This window comes from Anomaloglossus baeobatrachus, chromosome 1 (genome assembly GCF_048569485.1).
Source record: "Anomaloglossus baeobatrachus isolate aAnoBae1 chromosome 1, aAnoBae1.hap1, whole genome shotgun sequence".
In the NCBI taxonomy this organism is placed as follows: Eukaryota; Metazoa; Chordata; class Amphibia; order Anura; family Aromobatidae; genus Anomaloglossus; species Anomaloglossus baeobatrachus.
This window is the reverse complement of record NC_134353.1, coordinates 635,168,234-635,194,674: the sequence shown is the minus strand read 5'-3', so window position 1 is coordinate 635,194,674 and position 26,441 is coordinate 635,168,234. Positions and strand designations below refer to the sequence as shown.

Sequence of the window (26,441 nt, the reverse complement as noted above, 5' to 3'; positions counted from 1 at the left end):
TCTGTGGAATGTTCTGTCGCGCTCAATGCACTTGGCTTGGATATCATCAAGAGCCGCTCCTGGCAGATTCCATTGCAATCGCCGACCAATGACATCCAAGATGTGCTCAGTTTTTTTTGCACCGTTTTATCACAAAACCTGAAGGATTTCCTAGTACAGTGGAACCTTGCTTAATGAGAATAATCCGTTCTGGGACTGTACTTGTAAACCAAGTTACTCGTTCAGCAAAGCAAGATTTCCCATAGGAAATCATTGCAATGCAGACAATTCGTTCCACAACTTGTTAAATGTCCCATCCTGGTCCCCTATTCTATCATTCCACACATGCACAAACGCACACAAACGCGTACAAACACACACGCACATATTAAATGCTCACCTTACCTTCCGTTCCATCGCCGGTCTCCTGGGACTTGCTGTTCTCTGGTACGGGGCCGGGCTGTGTATCGGGTTACCATAACGACGAGGGAGGAACTTCCGCTGGCAGAACGCTGACGTCAAAGGCAGAGCCGCTTGCCTCTGATTGGCCAGCGCGCTGCCTTTTGAGTAGCAGTGACAGGAAGTTCCTGCTTCTTCGCTATGGCTGCCGATGCACAGCCTGGAGCGGAGCGGTGAACTACAGGATCCAGGAGGCCAGCGATGAAGCGGAAAGTACACATATTATATGCTCACCTTACTTTCCGTTCCACCGCCGGCTTCATGGTACTTGTAGTTCGCCACGAGGACGTCGCGATGTACCCGGTAACTACAAGAACCATGAGACCGGCGGTGAAAGGGAAGGTAAGGTGAGCATAATACTGTATGTGTGTGTGTGCGCATGTGTGTTTGTGTGTGTTTTGTGCGTACATGTGTGTGTTTGTGTGGACTGCAAGTGCGGATTAGAGCACGGTGGATGTACGGAACCGGAAGTGTCTGAGGTGAGGATTTCGCTCGTACAGCAAAGCTTTCTCGTAAACAGAGTTACAAATTTACAGAAAGCTTTGCTTGTTAAGCGAAATTCTCATTAAGTGGGTTACTCATTAAGTGAGGTTCCACTGTACCAGCAAAGTGAATGACTCCTGAAGTCTCATGCACGTGATGTGTGGGTTTTTTTTGTTTTTTTTTGCTTGTTTTTTTTTTTATCCTTTCAAATTTAAATCTTTAACCAGTCAATCCTTTCGGTGTTTTGCTTCAGATTTCACCCATACTAATGAATGGGAAAAGTCTACAACAAAAATGCATGCAAAAAATGATGCATAAATGCTTCATTCCTGCCAAGAGACGCAGACATTTCTGTAGCAAATACTTAACTTGTGCACATACCCTTCTATAGCGCCATTAATTCCACCGCGCTGTACAGACCTCATTATCGTAATTCCACTTTACTTTTTGGTCTTGTAATCTCAATATTGAGTGTAATTTCCCCATACGGTAAAAGCCTTACCGAGAAAATATTAACTGCCGTTTTGTGGTTTTTCAGTTCCCACTTTAGAGTTCACTAAATTCATTAAACGGTGATCAAAATGTTATTGGTACCCAAAGTGGTACCAACGAAACAATCCGCTTGCCAAGCAAAAGAAAGCCCCTCATACAACTCAATCAACGGAAAAATTAAAATGTCGGGGTCTTTTTTCGCATCTAACCACCTTCCTGACCAGACCATTTTTTTTTTTTTTTTTTTTAAATGTGATCTGTCATTATATGTAGTAATAACTGTAATGCTTCTAAATATCTGTGATTATGAGGTTTTGGCTTTTTTTTTTTTTTTTTTGTGACACGCTGTACTACATACTAGTTGCAATCATATCAACGTAAATTTACATTTATTGATGACTATATCCAAAAATTGTACAATATCCTACATCTTCAAATTTTAATATTAGCAGTTTTGTGCTTCTAAAAGGAGGCTGTCAGCCTGTCAACCACGAGCAGTTCTGGGTGCATATTTCTAATCCCTGCCTAACTCCCTGTATCTAGTAGCATAGATAAAGAGATCTTCAGAAAAGGAGTTTCTAAATATCTTTTATCATATGCTAATGAGGCCCCCTTAGTACGCGCACAGGGGCGTGCGAACGGGCTAACATGCTAATGAATGCGCAGCATCAGAGACATGGTTGCTCTCCCCTCTGCTGCCACCACTGGTTTTCGGGTCAGTATTCACGATCTGAACGTCCCCGGACTTCAGGTCATGCGTTGTACACCTGACTGGAAGTCTGGGACTTCTGATCGTGCGCAGTGAGCCAAAATCTAGCGGTGGCAGCAGAGATAAGAGCGACCATGTCTCTATAGCTGCGCATTCATTAGCATGTTAGTACACCCACAGGGGCGTGCGAACATGCTCAGGGTGCCTCATTAGCATATGATAAAAGATCTTTAGAAACACGTTTTCTAAAAATCTCTTTATGTATGCTACTAGATGAAGGGATTAGCAATATGCATCCAGAACTGCTCATGGTTATGGTTGCATATTGGACCGGACAGGTTCCCTTAACCACAATTGTGCTGCACAAATAGTTAATAACATTTGCCATATGTCTAATTTTATATCTGCAATTTTTTTTCCCCCTTATATTTGAAGGGTTAAAAGGATATTAGCAATTTTACTTTCAAAACCGTTCATTAACCCTTCTGGTGCTTCACAAGAATAAATGCACTGTGGATAGAAATATGATATATGTTGCTCTAGCCTCAAGTTATTAATTTTTCTCAAGGGTAAAAAGAGAAAATGGAACCAACTATTTGTGCAATTTCTCATGAATACATTGATTCTCTACCTGTGATCAGAAACCATTTGCGTACATGGCAGGGCTCGGTAGGGAAGAAGCGCTATTTGACTTTTTGATCATAATTTTGGTTCTATTAGTTTGCTGCTGCCAAGGGGTGATTGAACTAGCAGTTGTCGTCTCAGCCATAAAAATCTCTCAAGAAGCCCATCGGAGAGGCAGGTGTCTGCAGCACTGAGAAGAAGCAGTGTGCTGGCGGGAAATGTAGATTTGGCAAATAAGAATAGGACTACCCATTTAGCTCTATGAAGCTGGATGTTCAAAGTAACAGAGGGATGTATTAAAAAAACTTTGGGCTTGTACTGTATGTTATTAGTTATGCCGATACTATCCTGGGGGGGGGGGGGAGTATTTCTATTGTGGGAATGATCCTTCAAGCAATGTTGCTGACTAATCTGATTAATCTGGGGCTGAGTATTTTTATTTAAACAAACCGGAACAGCCCAAGATGTAACTGTAGTGTCCCCCCGAAAGGGCCTGACTGTTGTAGAACTTCTAAGTTGTGCGATCCCAGCATTCAGAGCAGAAACTCCCAACCCTCTGTAGCCTCTCATGCAATGAAAGGGCAAGTTCTCCTGAGTTCCCACTGTTGGCTTATAAAGTTTGCGGCAGCGCTGGGCTCATGGAAAGAGTGAGATGTAGGAGCGGCAACCAGAGCAGGATCCCATAACCCAGACGTTTTGAGCTGGCTTTGCTAAAGTCCTGCTCTTTTGGGTAACATTTGCACTATATCAGATGGGTTTTGTTACTAGATTATATTTAGACAAATTGCCAGTCTGGGTCTTCCCACTGTTTTTATTAAATACAAATGGCAGCTCCAGAGTGGTACTAAGTACTCTTTAATTGGGCACTATACTGTCAAGAGATAGGATAAACCAATAGCACAAATAAATATCAGAAACATATCATTGACGAGCAACTTTGTCCCTTCCCAACCTACTTTCTGAAATGATCATCCACTGGGTAAATCTGCTGAAATCCCTCTTGTTCACGCAAGACAGACTGCCAGTACATCCGCATATAAAAGTCTATAAAGGAGGTAGGAGAAAGGAGCTGACTGAGGGGCAGAGAAAACCATTGTGCACTTTCTAGCTCTTATCCCAGGGCTGGATTTACATCTACTCTCCTCAGTACTACTATATAATGTCCTCCATGCTGCTTCTGATTTTTTTTTCTGTGTACAATGGCCAAAGGAAAAAAAAAGAAAGCATAAAATCCTTCTTTGTGTAATGACTCATTCAAACTGATAGGACTCGCACCTTTTTTATAGTCTATATACGGGTCTTCATAAGTTCATGTATTCTTGTGCACCAAGTCGTCTGCACACAAAAAAAATGAAGATGCGTCTAATTTAGTTCCGGGGAGACCATCTACTTTTGAGGGGTCTGTACATTGTAAAAACTCCAAAACTAATAAAATAACACTTTAACCTGAACTCCTGAACAAATTGTTTCAAAACCACAAGCATAATGGGAGAATATGGACCCTACATTTTTTTACCCTTTGTCTTCTAAATGTGCAGATACCCAATATGTGGTCAAACTACTGTTTGGACAAACTGCTGGGCTCAGAACGGGAAAAAGCAATTTGATTAATGGCGCTCATTCGACTGCAATAAATTGTAGATGTCCTATCCAATATCACAATGCCATGCAAACAAAGCAGCTGACCAATAAATGGGTCAACTAGTCACTATTAACTACTGCAATCTGCTGTCGCATATAGTATAGTTATAAAAATACTTTATTCTCCAATTAGTAAATTAATTGCCCTTTATTATAAAGTATTGAACATGCTCACAGGATACAAATACAGCTACAGGGCTATAAAGTGACATATCATTGGTTGTACAACATCTCTTTAACCCGATCAATATATGAGAGAAGGATGTGCTAATTAATGCTGGCACGCCATAATAGATCCCTGCCTGACCAGGTAGGAGCAAAATGTGGGCCAAACAACCAATCACTATATCACAAATCCCTCAAATTTTGCTAGGCAATAATTTATTCATATTTGTGCATTACATTTGCTCCAAAAAAGGAATGATGCCGATTTAACTAATATTACTAAAAGTAATTTAACTGCTGTATATGGCAGGATGTGGACATAAAAAGTAACAAATGTAGGGGTAGCGTGCATTAATTGCTGCCAACAACTCCCTCTCTCCCACCACTTCATTAACTCCAACACAACCCTCCTGGTCCGCCGTAATCCACACGAGGTCCCACGACGCTTCCAGCACCGCTACATCTGACACTCACAGCGAGCGGCCATAGAGCACAACCGCTTGCTGTGAGCTCCACACAACAACTGAAGTGAGTTGCGCTATCAGCGGTGACGTCACTTAGGTTACCTGCGGTCACAGCTGGAGTCCTCCACCGGTGACAGCAAATCACCCAAGTGACTGAAGTGAGCTGTGCGATCAGCGGTTTCCTTACTTTATTATTTGCGATGAGTCCTTCACCTGTGACTGCAAATCAGGCCGCAACACACAGAGCCACGCAATGACAATAAACTCAGGTGAACTTCTGACCTCACAGCTGCGGGCCCCACACCACTGCCTGTGTCGCGGCACTTACGTCAGAGGTTCAGCAGAGTTCGTTCTCCACGCGCGGCTCTGTCTGCGGTCAGCGGCCATTCATGCTCTACGGTGCTGCTGTGACAGGACAAGGATGTAGCAGAGCTGAATTGCCATGTGACCGCACTGTCAAAAATGCATCCAAAGCGCATTCAAAACTCATGCGTTTTGTATGTGTTGTCTTTTTTGTCAAACGCAGTGTTTACAGCTGTCAGAGTCTGCAAGAGGGTGCATATTTTTTTTTTTTGTCAAATCAAGAACGAAGCGTGTGAACATACCCTAAAAGCTACTGGAGAAATGCACCTCCATAAGTATTTTCTTAGTTTGCAAGAGTACCGAAATACAAATACTAGCCAGTCTCAGATTCTCATCTTGTGCTAGCCAAGGCCTGGACGTGTTAGAAAACAGAAACTACTAATTAGTGACCCCAGTTTGGAAACTGCAACCCTCAATGTATTAATCTGGAGCCGGAGGAGGAGACCTTTTTCTGCCAAGGGCCATTTGGAGATTTATAGCATTATTTGCAAGCTGCAGAAAATTATCAACCTTAAAAATTAGCCTGCTGTAACAATTAACTCGTCGTTCTTATGATGACCAGAGCAACATCTCTATGCTGAGGCATGTGATGTTAGGTGGCATTGATGATGTTGGTATTTGCAACTGCTTTTCCAGGTTTGCGTTGGTCCGTCTGGAACGCAGTTGCCTTTGTGAAGGTAAGTTTAGAAAAGAACCGCTCACAACAGTAAGTTGTTCTGAACACCAATATATATTTCAATCCATGTCTCCTCCATGTGGGAAATTAATCACTGCTCATGTAACGTTTATAGAACTCAAGTATTAGGAGGATCTTGTGGAAGGTATCTCTGGTAGAAAGGTGTCTGGAAATAATGTGGCAGATATTACATCTCATTGCGGTAACCTCCCCTTCTGAGTCCCCAAAAATATGAGCGATGATCTGCTCCTAAAATTGAAGGAAGATGTCACTATCACCTACATGCTTGGAAACTATATAAATATGCAAATTGTCTCTTCATAGATGAAGAGGACTTGAACTCTACTGCCACATATTGGAAGTAGTAATCCTAAAAGTCAATATCAACCCTTTAATGGGCCCTGCCACATGACTTAGGATATAAGCCAAACTAGAATCTCAATTTTCAGACAGTGTTTCAGGGTATTGTTCCTCGTCTGTGCAAAGTAAGAGATCTGATTTGGCTAGGTGAGAGGCTAAGGGGTACTTTGCACACTATGAAATCGCAAGCCGATGGTAGCGATGCCGAGCGCGATAGTCCCCGCCACCGTCGCAGCTGCGATATCTTGTGATAGCTGCCGTAGAGAAAATTATCGCTACGGCAGCTTCACATGCACTTACCTGCCCTGCGACGTCGCTCTGGCCGGCGACCCTCCTTCATCCTAAGGGGGCGGGTCGTGCGGCGTCACAGCGACGTCACATGGCAGGCGGCCAATAGAAGCAGAGGGGCGGAGATGAGCGGGACGTAAACATCCCGCCCACCTCTTTCCTTCCTCATTGCAGCCGGGACGCAGGTAAGGCGATGTTCCTCGCTCCTGCGGCTTCACACACAGCGATGTGTGCTGCCGCAGGAACGAGAAACAACATTGTAACATCTGTCCTTCCGAAATTATGGAAATGACCGACACTACACCGATGATATGATTTCAACGCTTTTGCGCTCGTTAATCGTATCAACGATTTACACACTAAGATATCGACAGCGACGCCGGATGTGCGTCACTTTCAATTTGATCCCACCGACATCGCAGCTGCGATGTCGTAGTGTGCAAAGTACCCCTAAGAGTGGGATCTAAGGGGTGGGTTTCTCCTTGCGGAGAGTGATACTCCACATCTGGCGTGCCAGTATGAGGAGACTTAAATGCCTTGCAATGCTCCTCTGAGAAAATAAATATGCAAGTTGCCCATTCGGAGAGGAAGAGGACTTTAACTATAAACACATTTACAAAATGCCACTTGGGTGAGGATGGTTTTTTTTTTTTTTTACCAACATCTGGTGTGAAATTGATGTCAATAGCACCTTTAGAAATATACTTATCTGCTGTGTGGGTGTGTGTATAATAGCGCAAAACCAATCAGAGCGATCACAATGCTAGTCTGAATTGTTTGTTGCCCTGCCCCTTTCAAAATGTCCAATATATAAAAATAATGTGAAAAAAGTTGGTTCCTAGTGTTGCTTAAAATTTTCCCTGCTATCGGCAAAGTGCAAAAGAAAATATAAAAATGACATAAAAACATCAACTATGCATCCTGGGAAAAAAAGGCAAAATATATTTGAGTATCTGAACAAGAATTTTTTTATTTCTATTTTTTTTTTTTAGTCGTTTTTAAGGCGCATGTACAAAAAAAAAACGCTAGGCCCAGCCCTTAACTGGTTAAGGAATGTAGCCATAGGGGGATAATAAAACATAGGAGACCTTCCCTATTTATCACCAAACCTGGAAGAGTAGTCTACCCAGCACTGTCCTTTTCCATAGGACTGTACAGTTTCTTTGAATTATGTACAAATATTTCTTTTTTACTTTACAGAACCTTTTGCAGAGTCGGAGGATGAAAATGTGAACCCCGACATAGTGCCAGAGCCTCCCGATATTATCTGCTCGGTTCTGAAAAAGCCAGAAGTAGAATTGGGAAAACATATACCTAGTATGTATATAACCGCAAACGGTGATGCCTACAGTATTTTGTCTGCCTCTGAGTAACTTCCAGTAGATGCACAAATTCACTTTACAAATTCTCAGAAACCTTGCCCGAAAAAACATTCGTCACTCCTTCCCATCATCCACTAAATATGCGCAGCACAGTGGGAAACGCGCTGCTGCAATCCACCGTAAATGTGCGGCGTGATGATTAATTTGGCTCACAAGCAGAGCTTGGGTATTGTAGCTGATGCCCTGCTGCAATAGCTGCGATTAGAAAAAGACTAATAAAATATATGTATGAAAAAAATTATAAATTTCAAAAAAGTAATGGGAATAAAACCTCAATCCTTATGTAACAAAAAAAAGTAAGCAAAAAAAAAAATTAAAAATTTCACACAGTTGGTATTGCTATGTCCGGAACAACTCAAGATATAAAACTGTACCATTATTTAACCTGAATGGTGAACACTATAAGAAGAAAAAAAAAACACACCAAAAACATATCCTTTTCATCATACATTTTTCAACTGGCTAACATGGTACCAAAACCTTTTTCTTTCATCATACTGAGACACATAAAAATAGAATAAAAAGCGATCAAAAAGTTGTATTATTAATAATAATAATAATAATAATAATATTATTATTATTATTTTTAAGGTATCCTGGAAAATGTCAACTTTTCTTTCCAAAGATAAGCCCTCATCCGGTTCTGTCAGCGAAAAAAATAATAATAAAAAAAAAAAGTTATAGCTCTCAGTATGATGCAAAAACAAATTGTCAAAAAATAAGGTTTAGTCTGCAAACTATTCAAACCAAATTTGCACTCCAAAAGCCAAATAGCCTTTCTTCCCCTCCAAACTATGGTTTTAGACCACATTGGGATATTGTTACGTTCAGGAGAAATATTTCACTAATGATGGGGTCTGTTTTTCATCTCTTACCGCTGGAGTAAATTTTAAAATTTTGTCTAAAGCAATGTTTTAGTTGAAAAACTGTAATTTTTCATTTTTTTGCACCTCTGTTATACTCTTTTCTGAAGTGCAGAATTGTCACTACACCTTTTTAAATTAATGGCTTGTATTGTTTAGTTTCCAAAATGGGGTCACTAGAGCGTTTCAGCACCCGAGGGGCTCCGCAGTCTGTTTGAAATAATTTTTTTTATAGTCAAATTTCTGCTACAAAAGTTAAATGGCGTACTTTGCCTTTATCGTCCTACCCTGTTTTCAAAGCGTAGATTCTGACCATATATAGGGTATTTCTCTGCCCAGTAGACATTAAAGGGGTTCCCCCTTCTCATTACCCATGTGTGCCCCAATAAAAATAAAAAAGCTTACACTTCCCTCCCGTTCCGGCGCAGTTCCAGTGATGTCTGAGCTTGCGTTGCTGGGGCCCGCCCACGTGATATTGACATGCAAGCCCTGCGTCCAATCAGTACCAGCTTCCTTCTCTCCACGTTCGTATGGTTGAGTAATAAAGTGAGTGCTGCGGCCACTCATTTCCTGTTAAATACTCCTGTGTCCAAAGGCAGGGAGAAGGAAGTTGGGACTGATTGGTAGCAGAGCTCACATATCATAATGGCACGTGGGCTCCGACAACGCAAGTTCAGACATCGCTTGAACCGGACCGGGAAGTGAGTATAGGCTTTTTTTATTTTTATGGGGAATAAAAAGGGGTCTTAAATCTGACAGTGGGAATCAACGCTCTCCGGCAAAGAGCCTGCAATTTCCATCAGCCATCGGTGGCCCCGTGATCGCAACACCGCCAATAGGTAGTCATGACAGCCGGGTGTCATCTGATGACCCCTTACTGTTATGATGTAATTCCTGTGAACGACAGCTGAGCCCCAGTATTCACAAGAGATCAAGATTTCTGCTGTATGGAAGGGTGTTGAAGCACTTTCTGTACAGCACAAGTGATCGGACAGTATCAGCTTCAAGTCCCTTAAAGGGACTAATAAAATCAATAAAAAGTGTAAAAAAAAAAAAAGAAAAAACAAATCTGCCCCCATTTTGCCCTTATTGAAAACCATTAAAAAAATACACATTTGATATCCTTGCTTTCAGAAATCCCCTATGTAACAAAATATAGAATAAAATGATCTGATCGGTAAAGGTCATAACAAGAAAAAGAAAAATCAAAACGCCAGATTAACGTTTTTTGGTCCCCGCAACATTAAACCAAATGCAATACGAGGCGATCAAAACATCACATCCACCCAAAAATGGTATATTTAAAACCCCATTAGAAGACGCAAAGAATAAGCCATCACTGATTCCCAGATCCCGAAAAATGAGAACGCTACAGATCTCGGAATATGGAGACACGGGCACAATTTTTTTTTTTTTTTTTTTTAATTTCTGAATTTTATTCGCCACTTAAAACTAAAACTATACATGTTCGGGATCTATGAACTCGTACTGACCTGGGCAATCGTACTGCCATGTCTGTTTTACCATATAGTGAATAAAAAAATCCCATAAATAATTATGATTGCAGTTTTTTTTTTTTTTTTTTTTTTTTGCAATTGCACCACACCTGGAATATTTATCCTGTTTTTCAGTACAATATGTGGCAGAATGAATGGTGTCATTCAAAAGTACAACTCGTCCCTTAGAAAACAAGCCCTGATATGGCTATATTCACAGAAAAATAAAAAGTTGTGGCTCTTTGACGAAGGGGAGGAAAAAATGAAAATCGCCAGGTGGTGAAGGGGTTAAGTGATTGACCTTGTGCTTTGCTTATAGTCATAGTAAATGCAAGTTTGTTTGAGAACTACAGACTTCAAATGAAAGGGCATGTTGCGTTTGATAGCAAGGGGATAGATACATGGAATGTAAACATTTTCTCTTCGTTTCCCATAAGAATAGTGGCTTCAATAACATTGGGCTTGAGACTCTTAACACACAACCTTGTGCCGTTACACAATTTTTGTGGGTCATGGTTACTAAGCAGCATTTTCAGATCTCTTATTTTTAAAATGAGCCTACTTGGTGGCATTCAAGGAGGCGCTAAAGAATTCAGGAACTCCCAATGGGTACATTGGGGGTTGTTCATTATCCATGACTGAATCAATAGGCACGCATGTGGTCACTGGACCGGGCAGTCACCCCTGCATTTATAGATTTATGGAGTTGACACTATTGTTTTTAGGCACCTGGATTGCGCCTACACCACAAAGCCACTGATGATTGTTAAAATTGTTACAAATATCAGGGAAAACTTGGTTAATAACCTCCAGTACCGAGGACGTCATTTTGCAGATGTCTTTTAGGGAGGAAATTAAGCCAGTATTGGAATCTGTAAGGAACCTGTCGTTTCAGTGGAATAGTAGGTGGCGTGTAAATTTTGTCCGCAGAAGTATTTCCCATCAAGTGAACCTGCATATTAGCAGTAAGAATTGACTTCTGACTATGTCCCCATAGATAAGATGATTTTAAACAAACACTCAGCTCGTTTGGTGGTGTTGCTCCCTTAAGAACAGGTAAGGTTTTTCAAAAAGTACAATTTCCCCCATTAAGTGATTGGATCCCTGCTGTTCTTTCAAGATGCGATTGAGGGCCTAGACTGCTTTCTTGTGTGCCATGGTACATTCGTCCCAAACAATCCTTTGATTCAGCCTATCTCATTCATTTCTACTGAAGACTGTTTCCTGTGTTCAGATGTTTCAGCTGCCTTTGATTCAGCCGCTCTCATCCGTTTTCTTTCAAGCCGGGACTCGCGTTGTTCACTTGTCTCGGCTGTTTTAAACTGTTTTGCTTACTTAGCTTTTGGATTTACTTGTCCAATAGATGGCTTTTTTTTTGGGGCAACATTTTAAAATGCAGTCCATAGTATGAGGGGCTGCTGATAAGTCTTTGGCTTTACCCAGAAAGAAGCTATATAGGATAATGAAACTTTACTCTACATACTCTCCACTGATGTCAATACATCGGTATTCCAAGTTCTGTAAGCCTAGTAAAAAGGATTTCGGTTATGCCTCAAACCAGGCATCCGTAGCAGCCATGGCATCAGAAATTGTTGGGAAATTTGGTACCCTTGAGGTGTTTCTTCAGCTTTGGAAACAGATGATAGTCAGAGGGAGCTAGATCTGGTAAATAAGGTGGGTGATCAACCAGCTGGAAGCCCAGCACTGCCAGTTTTGCCGTGGTCGCTTGTTCAGTATGAGAGGAGGCGTTGTCTTGTAGGCACAAGATTCCTTTGTACAGCTTGCTGCACCTTTTGGCCTTCAGAGCTCCCTTCAATTGGTCCAAAAGTTCAATGTAATACCTTGCATTGATGGTGGAACCCTTTTGAAGGTAGTTCACTAGCAACATTCCCTCCTTATCCTAGAACACAGACGCGATCACCTTTAGTGGCTGATTTTTGGACCCTGAACTTCTTTGGACGAGGAGAACCACTGTGCCTCCACTCTTTTGACTGCTCCTTGTTTTCAAGGTCATACAAATAAATCCACATCTCACCCATAGTGGCCAGTCGATCCAGGAAGTTATCAGTCCGGAAACGCTGACAAATGGTCGGGAAGTTTTTCACTTGCTTGCTTCTCTATCTGTTGTCAAACATTTGGGGACTCACCTTGCAGATAGATTCCTCATATCCAAATGTTCATGGATAATGACACAAACATTTCACGGGAAATCCTCATGATGTCTGCTATTGCTTTAGCTGAAATTCATCGATTCTCCAGTATGAGGTTGTGCACAGCATCGACGATCTCCAGAACAACCACTTTCTGTTGTCCAGGACGCTCTGCATAATTGGTGCTAAAGTGGGCCCTTTTAAATTTGGCAACCCAGTTCTTAACTGTGGAATATAAAGGGCATTGATCCCCAATGTCTGCGACATATCACTATGAATATCCTTCCTGGACTTTTCTTGCAGAAACAAGAATTTTATCACTCCTCTGCTCTCAGTTGCTGTGAATATCGCATTAGACGCCTCCATTTTGTTTTCCCGCGTGCGTAGAACACTGTTGTCATAAGCAACAAACACAAAATTTTGAAAACTCATATTAGACACAAGGGTTCCATGTGATGTAACATTCGTTACCATAGAACCACCAAAAGATCACAAAGCCAAAGTGTGTGTATATGTGTGTGTATATGTGTAGATATAGATAGATATATATATATATATATATATATATATATATATATATATATATATATATATATATATATATATATATATATATATATATATATATATATATATAATATGTATGTATATGTATGTGTGTGTATATTAGTGCAGACCAAACGTTTGGACACACCTTCTCATTTCAAAGAGTTTTCTTTATTTTCATGACTGAAAATTGTAGATTCACATTGAAGGCATCAAAACTATGAATTAACACTTGTGGAATTAAATACTTAACAAAAAAGTGTGAAACAACTGAAAAATGTCTTATATTCTAGGTTCTTCAAAGTAGCCACCTTTTGCTTTGAATACTGCTTTGCACACTCTTGGCATTCTCTTGATGAGCTTCAAGAGGTAGTCACCGGAAATGGTCTTCCAACAGTCTTGAAGGAGTTCCCAGAGATGCTTAGCACTTGTTGGCCCTTTTGCCTTCACTCTGCGGTCCAGCTCACCCCAAACCAAACCATCTCGACTGGGTTCAGGTCTGGTGACTGTTGAGGCCAGGTCATCTGGCGTAGCACCCCATAACTCTCCTTCTTAGTCAAATATCCCTTACACAGCCTGGAGGTGTGTTTGGGGTCATTGTCCTGTTGAAAAATAAATGATGGTCCAACTAAACGCAAACCGGATGGAATAGCATGCCGCTGCATGATGCTGTGGTAGCCATGCAGTTCAGTATACCTTCAATTTTGGATAAATCCTCAACAGTGTCACCAGCAAAGCACCCCCACACCATCACACCTCCTCCTCCATGCTTCACGGTGGCAACCAGGCATGTAGAGTCCATCCGTTCACCTTTTCTGCGTCGCACAAAGACACGGTGGTTGGATCCAAAGATCTCAAATTTGGACTCATCAGACCAAAGCAGAGATTTCCACTGGTCTAATGTCCATTCCTTATGTTCTTTAGCCCAAACAAGTCTTTTGCTTGTTGCCTGTCCTTAGCAGTGATTTCCTAGCAGCTATTTTACCATGAAGGCCTGCTGCACAAAGTCTCCTCTTAACAGTTGTTCTAGAGATGTGTCTGCTGCTAGAACTCTGTGTGGCATTGACCTGGTCTCTAATCTGAGCTGCTGTTAACCTTCGATTTCTGAGGCTGGTGACTCAGATAAACCTCCGCAGCAGAGGTGACTCTTGGTCTTCTTTTCCTGGGGCGGTCCTCATGTGAGCCAGTTTCTTTGTAGCGTTTGATGGTTTTTGCCACTGCACTTGGACACTTTCAAAGTTTTCTCAATTTTTCGGACTGACTGACCTTCATTTCTTAAAGTAATGATGGACACTCGTTTTTCTTTACTTAGCTGCTTTTTTCTTTAACCAAACTTGAATTCAAATTCACAAAAGGTAGTACATCCAATTTTTTTCTCTCAAAAGCTTCCTCAATTAATAGATTATAAAAACACTTTTATTTAATCTTATTAACATTTCAAAACATCCCACATCGTGAACAATAACACACGAAAAATCCCCGGACCATGGGACAACCACAATGAGTTATTTCTATCAAAGGAAACAAATATTTTTTTTGTCAGAGCATCAATTTGACAACACCACCGAAGGGACAATATCTAAATGACCCTCAGTCTCTCTTTCCTCTACCTACCAATGGAGATATAACCTACGTTACACGCACCCTAAAGGTAAAGTGGTGCCCCCATTCCTCGGCGGCTTTCCCTTCTATGATAACCCTGACCTCCCTTCTTATCAAGTAGGGCTTATAGGGTCATACTATTTTAAACTAGAGGAAACAAAAATCACTTATCTGAGACGTATTTGGGTCAAAAGAGCTCTTCAGTAGTATTCTCTCTCTCTCTTATAATGATACCCAGGTTCACCATGGTCCTCAGCCAAATAAGAAAAAGTAACAAAGCCTCGACGCGTTTCTCCCAATTTGTTAATTGGGGTTCATCAGGAGACGATATTAATATACAGCACAATCGCCAGGGGCTGTCAGAGGGCTACCTATGTTGCAGCACACATATCTCCGCACCGATGTATACAATGGTATATGTATACATGCTATTCCATCCGGTTTGCATTTAGTTGGACCATCATTTATTTTTCAACAGGACAATGACCCCAAACACACCTCCAGGCTGTGTAAGGGATATTTGACTATGAAGGAGAGTGATGGGGTGCTACGCCAGATGACCTGGCCTCCACAGTCACCAGACGTGAACCCAGTCGAGATGGTTTGGGCTGAGCTGGACCGCAGAGTGAAGGCAAAAGGGCCAACAAGTGCTAAGCATCTCTGGGAACTCCTTCAAGACTGTTGGAAGACTATTTCCGGTGACTACCTCTTGAAGCTCGCCAAGAGTGTGCAAAGCAGTAATCAAAGCAAAAGGTGGCTACTTTGAAGAACCTAGAATATAAGACATATTTTCAGTTGTTTCATACTTTTTTGTTAAGTATTTCATTCCACATGTGTTAATTCATAGTTTTGATGCCTTCAATGTGAATCTATAATTTTCAGAGTTCATGAAAATAAAGAAAGGTCTTTCAATGAGAAGGTGTGTCCAAAATTTGTGTGTATGTATACAATATAATATATGGTTGTGTGTGTGTGTGTGTATGGAATTATAAAATCTTTGGCAAAAGTTAAGAGACCACTGCAAAATTTTCAGTTTTTCTGATTTCTCTCTTTATAGGTATATTTTTGAGTAAAATGTAAATTGTTCTTTTATTCTATAAACTACTGATATGTCTCCGAATGTCCAAGCAATAAACTTTGTATTTTATTTTCTGAAAATGAGTAATGGTCAAAATAACAAAAAAATGCATTGCTTTCAGACCTCAAATAATGCAAAGAAAACAAGTTCATAGTCATTTAGAAACAACAATACTGATTAATGTTTTAACTCCAGAACAGTTCAGAAATCAATATTTTGTGGAATAACCATGATTTTTAATCACCGCTTTCATGCGTCATGGCCTTGGCATGCTGTCCACCAGTCTTTCACACTGCTTTTAGGTGACCTTATACCACTCCTGGTGCAAACATTTAAGCAGTTCTTTGTTTGATGGCTTGTGACTATCCATCTTCCTCTTGATTACATTCCAGAGCTTTTCAATGGGGTTCAGGTCTAGAGATTGGGCTGACCATGACATGATTTTGATGTAGTGGTCCTTCATCCATACATTAATTGACCTAGCTCTGCGGCATGGCGCATTGACCTGCTGGAAAAAACAGTTCTCAGAGTTGAGAAACATTGCCTGAGCAGAAGGAAGCAACTGTTTTTTTCCAGGATCACCTTGTATGCGGCTTGATTAATACGTCCTTCGCATAGTTTAATTTGCCCAATTCCAGCCTTGCTGAAGCATCCCCAGATCATCACCGATCCTCCACCAAATGTGTAAAAGGAGAGAAAGATTCCGCACATGCAAGCAGAGGCACACCAAATAAATTGTATTGTATAAAATGACACACCTTTATTTATTGCACAAGGAAATGTTAAAATCAATTAAAAAACATACAAGGGGACGAGAAAACACCTGCTGAGCGGAGCCAAGCGCCCTCAATCTCATGACACATATGTGACCATGCAAATATCAAAATACAGTGTAATATCAAAAGAAGAGGTCAAAGGTAGACCAAACGCCTGGGTGATGCAATATCAGATATCAGGTATCCCTGCTTAGAACGTTGTCTTGTAACTAGCATGGGTACAAGCGCAGACAGAAAGAGTAACAATAATCAGTTGCGACATAGATAAATGCACATATCATGCTATAGACTTATCCCTATATTACCACTCCATAAAAATATAAGACCATGTATTGGTAGATATATGTCATTTAGTAGTGGCCTATAAGGAGGACAGACAACATGTAAGGTGCATATCGAGTGACCATACGGACCATATAGGATGTAAAATAAACGGGACCCTGTATGAATATCACAAGAACAGTGGCCTGTAAATGGCACTTGGTGTACCCTGAGGTAGTTGCTGCAGTATGAGGAATAATACCAATATCCAATCTTCAATTAGTGGTGGTATGTAATATATATACAGCGATGATCCAACCATTAGGATCACAATCAAGTCGGATACTCCGGTGTGGTGGTCAGACCACGCAAACCCAGTTGCAGCCTGATGGCCGCAGCACTTTGGGATTGTGTGTCTGGTCAGTCAGACATGAAGCATACAACAAGGTAACAGCCGATATTTACCCACATAAAAAAAATGGATGGATAATAAAAAGTATCAAGAGGATGCAAATCAAAGCAACCTCAACAACCAATGGCCAAGGCCATGTGCTTGAGGAGCAGGGTACAATGGATCTGAATAGTCACCGGTCATAAACCCAGGGGTGGTCAGTCAAGTCAGTGGAGCATGGGGGCAGTCAGGCGTGGTGCTCAGCTGTAGGTGGCCGACGCGTGTCGCCGCAGCAGCGGCTTCATCAGGGCGGGTAACGCAAGTGCAATAGGGGGCGGTATATATACATGTGAAAGTTTAATTAGTAAGAAAACATACACACACCTGTGAAATCATACGATCGCCTGGGGCCGTACGATGCGGCGCCATTTTGCGCATGCGCATTGTGACCTGATAGTGATTCCTATTAGCCTGGTGAGACATCACACTGCGCATGCGTGAAGTCAGGCGGACGGAAGAGCCAGATGGCCAAACCTCTGCAGAAAGCAAAGCGGTAACAGACGTATATATAGGGTATCGTTTTGTACAGCATGGCCAGGGCTTTGATCCCTGAGGGGGCCAGTCGCACGATACCACGGTGATGGAGATCCATCTTGGTCTAATGACCATATGCGACATGGATAGAGAAATGCCACAAGCAGGGATATAGGCAAGGGAACCCTCCATATATCGTGCCTTCAATTAGCAGACGCACACCCATATAGGTCCTAAAATCCCAATCCCACGAGAATGCTGGATTATGTACACAGTTTGCCCTAACAGGCAGACCAATCACAGATGTTTATTCCCTTATCGCAGAAATGCCAAATGGGCGTATTGGGACCAAATATTTTGCCCCAAACCCCATATATAAAAGAGTATAGATACATATGTTGATCTCATGAAGGACCGATCGCAGAACTGCAGGTACAGACAAAGGGAAGAGGGGGTTTCTTTTATATCATAGATTCATGACCGGTCGTTACAGAGGGTTGCCTGAGAGGAATCACAGAGGATATGCAGGTCAAAGAAGATCTCCTATATGGAGTGCATCCAAATCTTGGATGCATGTCTAAACAGGAACAGAAGCCCACAAAAGAGGCACATACGTGTGCATATGACGGTAACCATGTCCTACATTAGCAGGATGGAGAGCCTACATTTGGCATTTCTGCGATAAGGGAATAAACATCTGTGATTGGTCTGCCTGTTAGGGCAAACTGTGTACATAATCCAGCATTCTCGTGGGATTGGGATTTTAGGACCTATATGGGTGTGCGTCTGCTAATTGAAGGCACGATATATGGAGGGTTCCCTTGCCTATATCCCTGCTTGTGGCATTTCTCTATCCATGTCGCATATGGTCATTAGACCAAGATGGATCTCCATCACCGTGGTATCGTGCGACTGGCCCCCTCAGGGATCAAAGCCCTGGCCATGCTGTACAAAACGATACCCTATATATACGTCTGTTACCGCTTTGCTTTCTGCAGAGGTTTGGCCATCTGGCTCTTCCGTCCGCCTGACTTCACGCATGCGCAGTGTGATGTCTCACCAGGCTAATAGGAATCACTATCAGGTCACAATGCGCATGCGCAAAATGGCGCCGCATCGTACGGCCCCAGGCGATCGTATGATTTCACAGGTGTGTGTATGTTTTCTTACTAATTAAACTTTCACATGTATATATACCGCCCCCTATTGCACTTGCGTTACCCGCCCTGATGAAGCCGCTGCTGCGGCGACACGCGTCGGCCACCTACAGCTGAGCACCACGCCTGACTGCCCCCATGCACCACTGACTTGACTGACCACCCCTGGGTTTATGACCGGTGACTATTCAGATCCATTGTACCCTGCTCCTCAAGCACATGGCCTTGGCCATTGGTTGTTGAGGTTGCTTTGATTTGCATCCTCTTGATACTTTTTATTATCCATCCATTTTTTTTATGTGGGTAAATATCGGCTGTTACCTTGTTGTATGCTTCATGTCTGACTGACCAGACACACAATCCCAGAGTGCTGCGGCCATCAGGCTGCAACTGGGTTTGCGTGGTCTGACCACCACACCGGAGTATCCGACTTGATTGTGATCCTAATGGTTGGATCATCGCTGTATATATATTACATACCACCACTAATTGAAGATTGGATATTGGTATTATTCCTCATACTGCAGCAACTACCTCAGGGTACACCAAGTGCCATTTACAGGCCACTGTTCTTGTGATATTCATACAGGGTCCCGTTTATTTAACATCCTATATGGTCCGTATGGTCACTCGATATGCACCTTACATGTTGTCTGTCCTCCTTATAGGCCACTACTAAATGACATATATCTACCAATACATGGTCTTATATTTTTATGGAGTGGTAATATAGGGATAAGTCTATAGCATGATATGTGCATTTATCTATGTCGCAACTGATTATTGTTACTCTTTCTGTCTGCGCTTGTACCCATGCTAGTTACAAGACAACGTTCTAAGCAGGGATACCCGATATCTGATATTGCATCACCCAGGCGTTTGGTCTACCTTTGACCTCTTCTTTTGATATTACACTGTATTTTGATATTTGCATGGTCACATATGTGTCATGAGATTGAGGGCGCTTGGCTCCGCTCAGCAGGTGTTTTCTCGTCCCCTTGTATGTTTTTTAATTGATTTTAACATTTCCTTGTGCAATAAATAAAGGTGTGTCATTTTATACAATACAATTTATTTGGTGTGCCTCTGCTTGCATGTGCGGAATCTTTCTCTCCTTTTACACATAGATTCCCTTTCCGCACTGGTGTGCACCCAAACATTATACTCTTTCCAGTATCAGTGGTGCGCTCCAACACACACTCCTCTCGATCCTCCACCAAATTTCACAGTGGCTGCAAAACACTGTGGCTTGCACGCCTCTCCAGGTCTCCGTCTAACCATTAGACGACCAGGTGTTGGGCAAAGCTGAAAATTAGACTCCTCAGAGATTACCTTACTCCAGTCCTCTATGGTCCAATCCTTATGGTCTTTGGCAAACTTCAACCAGGCTCTCCTTTGCTTCTCATTGTTGAAAGGCTTTTTCTAGCTTTACATGACTTGAGCCCTGCCCTAGGAGCCTGTTACGAACTGTTCTTGCTGTGCACTTCACCACAGCTGCCATTTGCTATTCCTTTTGTAGGTCACTTGATGTCATCCTGCGGTTGCTGAGTGACGTTCGAATAAGATGAGTCATCCCGGTCAGTGGAGAGTCGCTTTCACCCTCTACTGGTCAGGAGCTTTGTTGTCCCCAATGTCTGCTGCTTGACCTTGTTGTATTGTATTGGATTGCCGTCTTAGAAATTTTAAGGATGGAGGAAACATGACACTCACTGTATCTCTCTGGTAGTAAAGCCAGAATTGAGCCTTTCTTTTCCTTACTCAAGACTTTTCTTTTCAACTCCTTTTGTCATGGTTAAGTCATCTTTTCATTCCTATTACTTTTGGGATATTACTAGCACTTGTTTTGCCATGCAGCTTGTCCTATTGCAAGATGATTGTGAAGACCACAGCTGTGTTCTTATACTTTCCCTTGTTAAATAAGATTTGGTTCAGGTGATCACCTAATCAGAAGCACATTAAGTAGAATGAGGTGTACGGTTTTGTTTTTTTGTTTTATTTTTTAGAAAATATATAATATGAAGCAGAAAATCTGTGTCCTGAAGGATCTCATATCTCGGTTATGGAAACTGCCTCACAGTAATGCGGGCGTCACACGGTACGATCTATCGAGCGATCGTACCTGCCCCCGTCGTTTGTGCGTCACGGGCAAATCGCTGCCAGTGTCGTACAAAGTCGTTAAACCGCCATCACACGTACTTACCTGCTGAGCGACCTCGCTGTGGTCGGAAAACATCCACTTCCTGAAGGGGGAGGGATGTTTGGCGTCACAGCGACGTCACACAGCGGCCGGCCAATAGAAGCGGAGGGGCGGAGATGAGCGAGACGTAAACATCCCGCCCACCTCCTTCCTTCCGCATAGCCGGCGGGTGCTGTGGGACGCAGGTAAGCTGTGTTCCTGGGGTGTCACACGGAGCGATGTGTGCTACTCTGGGTACGATGAACAACCAGTGCAAAGAAAAATAAACGATTTTTTAAAATTGAGCGACGTGTGACAGATAAACTATTTGCAACCGTTTTGCGTCGCTCGTATGTCTCACACGGGACGACGTCGCAAACGATGCCTGATGTGCGTCACAAAAAACGTGACCCCGATGATGCATCGCATGATAGATCGTCTCGTGTGACGCCCGCATAAGACTGTTCTAGTTGTCCATAGCGACGAATCGGCACTCAGCTTTCACTTTACCTCAAAAGCATCAATGCTGAGAGCTGCACTCTGATTGCTATGTGCAGCCAGAACATTTCTTACTGGGAGGGAATTTTTATAAATGAGCCCCAGTTAATTGTGCACTGGTTGTTGACAGTTGCCATACTTAGAATGTAGAGCGAGTTATCAAGTTGCACCACCTTAGCGACTATATGATTGCTGCCCCTTTAACTCCTTCTCGATTTTCCGTTTTTCATTTTTGTTTTTTCCTCCCCTTCTTCCAAGAGCCATAACTTTTTTTTATTTTTCTGTCAATATTGCCATAAGAGGGCTTATTTTGGGTGGGACAAGCTGTACTTTTGAATGAAACCATTAGTTTTACAATATAGTGTACTGGAAAAAGGGGGGGGGGGAATCAAATTGCAGTGAAATTGCAAAAGTTCAACTGCACAATTGGTTTTGGGGTCTTTTTATTTACCACATTCACTATAAAACTCATGTCTGATGCCTCACGTCGGTACGAGTTAATGAATACTAAACATGTATACTTTTTTACGTTTATCTAAGGGGTGAACAAAAAATTCAGCAGTTTGTCAAAAAAATAATAGTGCTTTTATCGCCATTTCTAAGACCCGTAGCATTACCATTTTTCGGGATCTGTGGCTTCTTATTGTTTGCGTCTTGAGCTGGCGTTTTTGAATTATACCATTTTTTGTGCAGATGCTGCGTTTTTCTCTTTTTACTGCGTTTTTAAAAAAAAAAATGTTGCAAACAGAAAATGTAATTTTGACGCTTGGAATGTTTTTCTTGCCACACAGTGTACCGACGAGGTTAATTGATTTAATATTTTGATAGATCGGGCAGTTCTGAATGGCAATACCAAATATGTGAATTATTTATTTATTTTTTTTACAGTTTTTTTATTTTTAATTTGGTAAAAGGGGGGGTGATTTGAACTTTTTTAGGTTATTTTTACTATTTTATAAATTTTTTTTAGTATTATAGCGCCATTTATTCCATGGCGCTTTACATGTAGAAAAGGTGGGTTAATATATAGACAATTACAATAATCGTGAATAATACAAGGCAGAGACTGGTATAGGAGAGAGGTCCCTGCCCACGAGGACTCACAATCTACCTGGGGTGGGTGAGGATACAGTAGGTGAGGGTGGAGATGGTCGTGCAGTGGTATAGTGGACTGAGAGTTGCTGCAGGTTGTAGGCTTGTCTGAATAGGTAGGTCTTCAGCTTCCATTTGGAGGTTTCCACGGTGGGCGAGAGTCTATGTTGTGGTAGAGAGTTCCAAAGTATGGGGAGACACGGGAGAAATCTTGTATACGATTGTGGGAAGACAAGATAAGGGGGCAGGAGAAAAGGAAATCTTGTGAGGATCGGAGATTGCGGTGAAATCCGCGGTAAATCCACAGCGTGCGCACATAGCCTGAGAGATGCTTCAACATAGAGTAGGTACCCAGTTACGAGATATACTGTGACGTGGCAACTGGGCAGATACACAAATGGCCATTTCTATATGCTAAATATCTCATTTTTCTTAGATTTCCCTTAGCAGTAATGTAGGTCAATGTTCACACATAGTTTTCATACTTTAGCATTTCAGAGTGCAAACTGTCTCTTTTTTTGTTTTGTTCATGTTCAGTTTTAGAAATCAAGCAGAAAGGGAAGAAATAGCAGACGTGGGATTTTGGTTAGTAAGGAGGTGATATCGGGTCCAGAGAGGTGAATCTGCATATAATCAGCATAAAGATGATACTGAAAGCTGTGGGACTCGTATGAGCTGTCTCAGACCGAAGGTGTAGATAGAGATCAGCAGGGGTCCAAAAACTGAACATTGGGGGAACCCAACAGATGGGGGCCGAGATGAGAAGTAGGAGGTAGTGTGAGAGTAGGAGACTCTGAAAGTCTGGTCGGTGAGATATGAAGTGATCCAGGATAGAGCCAAGTCTGTAATACCAAGAGATGAGAAAATCTGCAGCAAAAGGGAATGGTCCACACTGTCAAAGGCAGAAGACAAGTCTAGGAGGAGGGGGACAGTACTGTCGCTTGGCTTTGGTTGTTAGTAGGTCTTTCATGACTTCAGTTAGGGCAGTTTCACTGGAATGATTGGGTCGGAAGCCAGATTGTAACCGGTCAAAGAGGGAGCAGAACGAGAGGTGGGAGGACAATTCAAGATGGACATGTGGTTCCAGTAGTTTTGAGGCATAGGGGAGAAGTGATATGGGCTGATAGACACACAGGCTGGGTCAAGGGAGGGCTTTTTGAGGATGGGTGTGTTGGAGGCATGTTTAAAGCATGAGGGGAAGACACCAGTTATTAGTGATAGGTTGAATAGATGGATTAGGGGTGAGAAGAAGACTGGTGAGGTTGGGGATGAAAAAGCACAGGAGCGGGTCAAGTGCACAGGTGGTGAGATGCAATCTGGAGAGAAGAGAGGAGAACTGGTCTTTTGTCATGGTTGAGAAGCTGGTTATGGTTATCACTGCACAGTTTAATCGCCTGTGCATTTCTACTGATCAACAGAGAACAATAGAGGAAAATAGGGTTTTTTAAGCCGCGCCAATGATCACTTCTCAGGTATTCAGATTAATGGATCTTTATTTTGCACAGGTCTACGCGTTTCTGGAGTCTCAGCTCCCTTCCTCAGGACCATCAGGCATAAGAACACATCAAAGTGATTTGAGAAGTGATCATTGGCGCATTTTAAAAAAACCCTATTTTCCTCTATTGTTCTCTGTTATCTGCAGTCTGGGTTGCTGCTGCCTTGATCAAAACTTTCATGCCTGCATAGTAGTTGTGACTTTCACAACTTCACTTGGTGAGTATTACTGCTCCCTGTCTCTACCCCGTGTGTTATTGGGGTAAAACCCTATTACGCTTCTTCTCCACAGCTTTTTACTCATTTCTACTGATCAAAGCAGTGTTGCTTTGATCAGCAGAAATGCTCATCTCCTGTCAGGGTGGATTTGATTTGAAATCTAACTGATTTAAATCACGATTTAAATCATGATTTAAATCACTAGTCAGTAAGGCTTGATTTAAATCAGTGATTTAAATCAAAGTTTCTACCTAAACTAGTTCTTGCTACTTTAACATGCAAGTAGATGAAGATTTTTAGAATCACTTTTTAGATTACTTTTTTCTCCCCAGTTTAATGGGTTAATCATTCATATTTGGACACCACTGTTCTGTTGTACTTAGGAAGGAGAAAAATAATCCTGACCTTAATAACAATTTAAATAGATTTATTCAACTGAAACAATAACAACATTACAGCATAAGTTATTTGCTTAAACAAACATCCATGTTTGTTAACTAATTTGGCTAAACAAAATATATATATATTTTAAGAAACTTAGACTGTCAGCCCAGCCGACACATGAAAAACTTAAATACTACTGTCCCTGCTGTCCTCTGTAGCTCACTTGTCGTCATCTTCATCATCATCTTCTTCTTTGTTCCTATTCATAATCTGGAAAAGAAAAACAAGCTTTCCTGCTTTATTGGGTCCCAACCGATTTCTCAATTTAGAATGAATGAGTCCAAAGGAAGAGAATATTCTTTCAACGCCTGCAGAAGAAGCTACTGCTGTTAAAAGTGAAATCATTACTTGAACAGTCTCTAAATCCAAGCGCTTAAGTGACTTCCACCAGTTTACTGGTGTGACCTTCCTTAAAATATCTTCAGCAAACATATATTTCTTGAATAGTTCCCCCTTAGCTCTGAAGTTTATTATAGTTGGCATTAAAGATGCATGATTGCTGGATACCCATGTCATAGCTAACTCCTCTTCCTCAGCACTTAGGTTTTGACCCTGATATTGGATATTGACAATATTTGCCAAAAAATGAGCTGGAGTCAGTGCTTGTCCCATTCGTTTGTTTACTGCTTAATTCTGTCCATGTGTAGTTCTGTTTTTAAGTGTTCACTCAGTTCCTTCCAAATTTCAACAGCATCCGCAATAAAACAGCTATCTTTCTGTATTTTGTTTAAAGCTTGAGAGATGGGTTTCAGGAAGCTCAGCATATGTTCAACATTTCTCTTAAGCCCAATGTTGAGGATTTTGGCCGTGACAGTGCCATCTATTTTATCTCGATTTTCTTCACAAAGTGTCATCAGAATAGGCCAGTTTTTGATATACTGCTCAAAACAGTCCACCACAGAGTTCCATCTAACATCTTGTGGGAGCGTTAGCTTGGTTCCACCCATCCTTTTCAGAGCTGCTGCAGCAAAATGATTATTACGGAAGTATTTAGCAATTTCAACAACATTAGCCTTTTATTTCTGGAACACTTAAGTCTTTGGCTAAGAGGTGCAGCAAATGAGCACTGCAACCATATGTTATTAGCAGCTTTGTATTCCCTCCCTGCTCTTCTAAATCTCTTCTCATCTTGGATACGTTTGCAGCATTGTCAGTGACCAAACTGCGTACTAGACATTTGAATTTTTGTTCACATGTCGTTATAGCTTTTACTGCCACTTCTTGTAAGTATTCTGCTGTGTGTGCATTTCCTGACGTATCAGTTGTTTGTGCAAGGAAGACTTTACCTTCTTCTGTTGCTATACAAGCACATACAATAGGATCATTGTGGACATTACTCCACCCATCAATACTTAGGTTAACAATTTTACCCTCCAGAGCTGTTGCACATTGCTCCATTTCTCTGTCATACACTTGATCCAGCAGTTTCCCTGCAACATCAGCTCTGCTGGGTGGACTGTATCCTGGTCTCAGTGACTGAACCATATTAATGAAATGTGGGTTCTCAGTCAGACGGAAAGAAGAGTTCGTTGCATAAATAAACTGGGCAATTTTTTCATCAATCAACTCTTTTTCTAAT

At 41.7% G+C, this 26,441-nt stretch overlaps 1 protein-coding gene across 4 annotated transcripts in view; it reads left to right on the top strand.

Moving 5' to 3' along the window:
• Positions 1-26,441, top strand: part of ACIN1 (apoptotic chromatin condensation inducer 1) — a 161,094-nt gene that overhangs the window by 67,250 nt on the left and 67,403 nt on the right. For 3 of the 4 annotated variants that reach the window (XM_075319371.1, XM_075319394.1, XM_075319386.1), the window contains exon 4: positions 7,904-8,020. The exons of the other annotated variant lie outside the window; for it this stretch is intronic. In XM_075319371.1, coding sequence (XP_075175486.1) covers positions 7,904-8,020 — 117 coding nt within the window. The remainder of the gene's footprint in view (positions 1-7,903; positions 8,021-26,441) is intronic. 4 annotated transcript variants of the gene reach the window in all.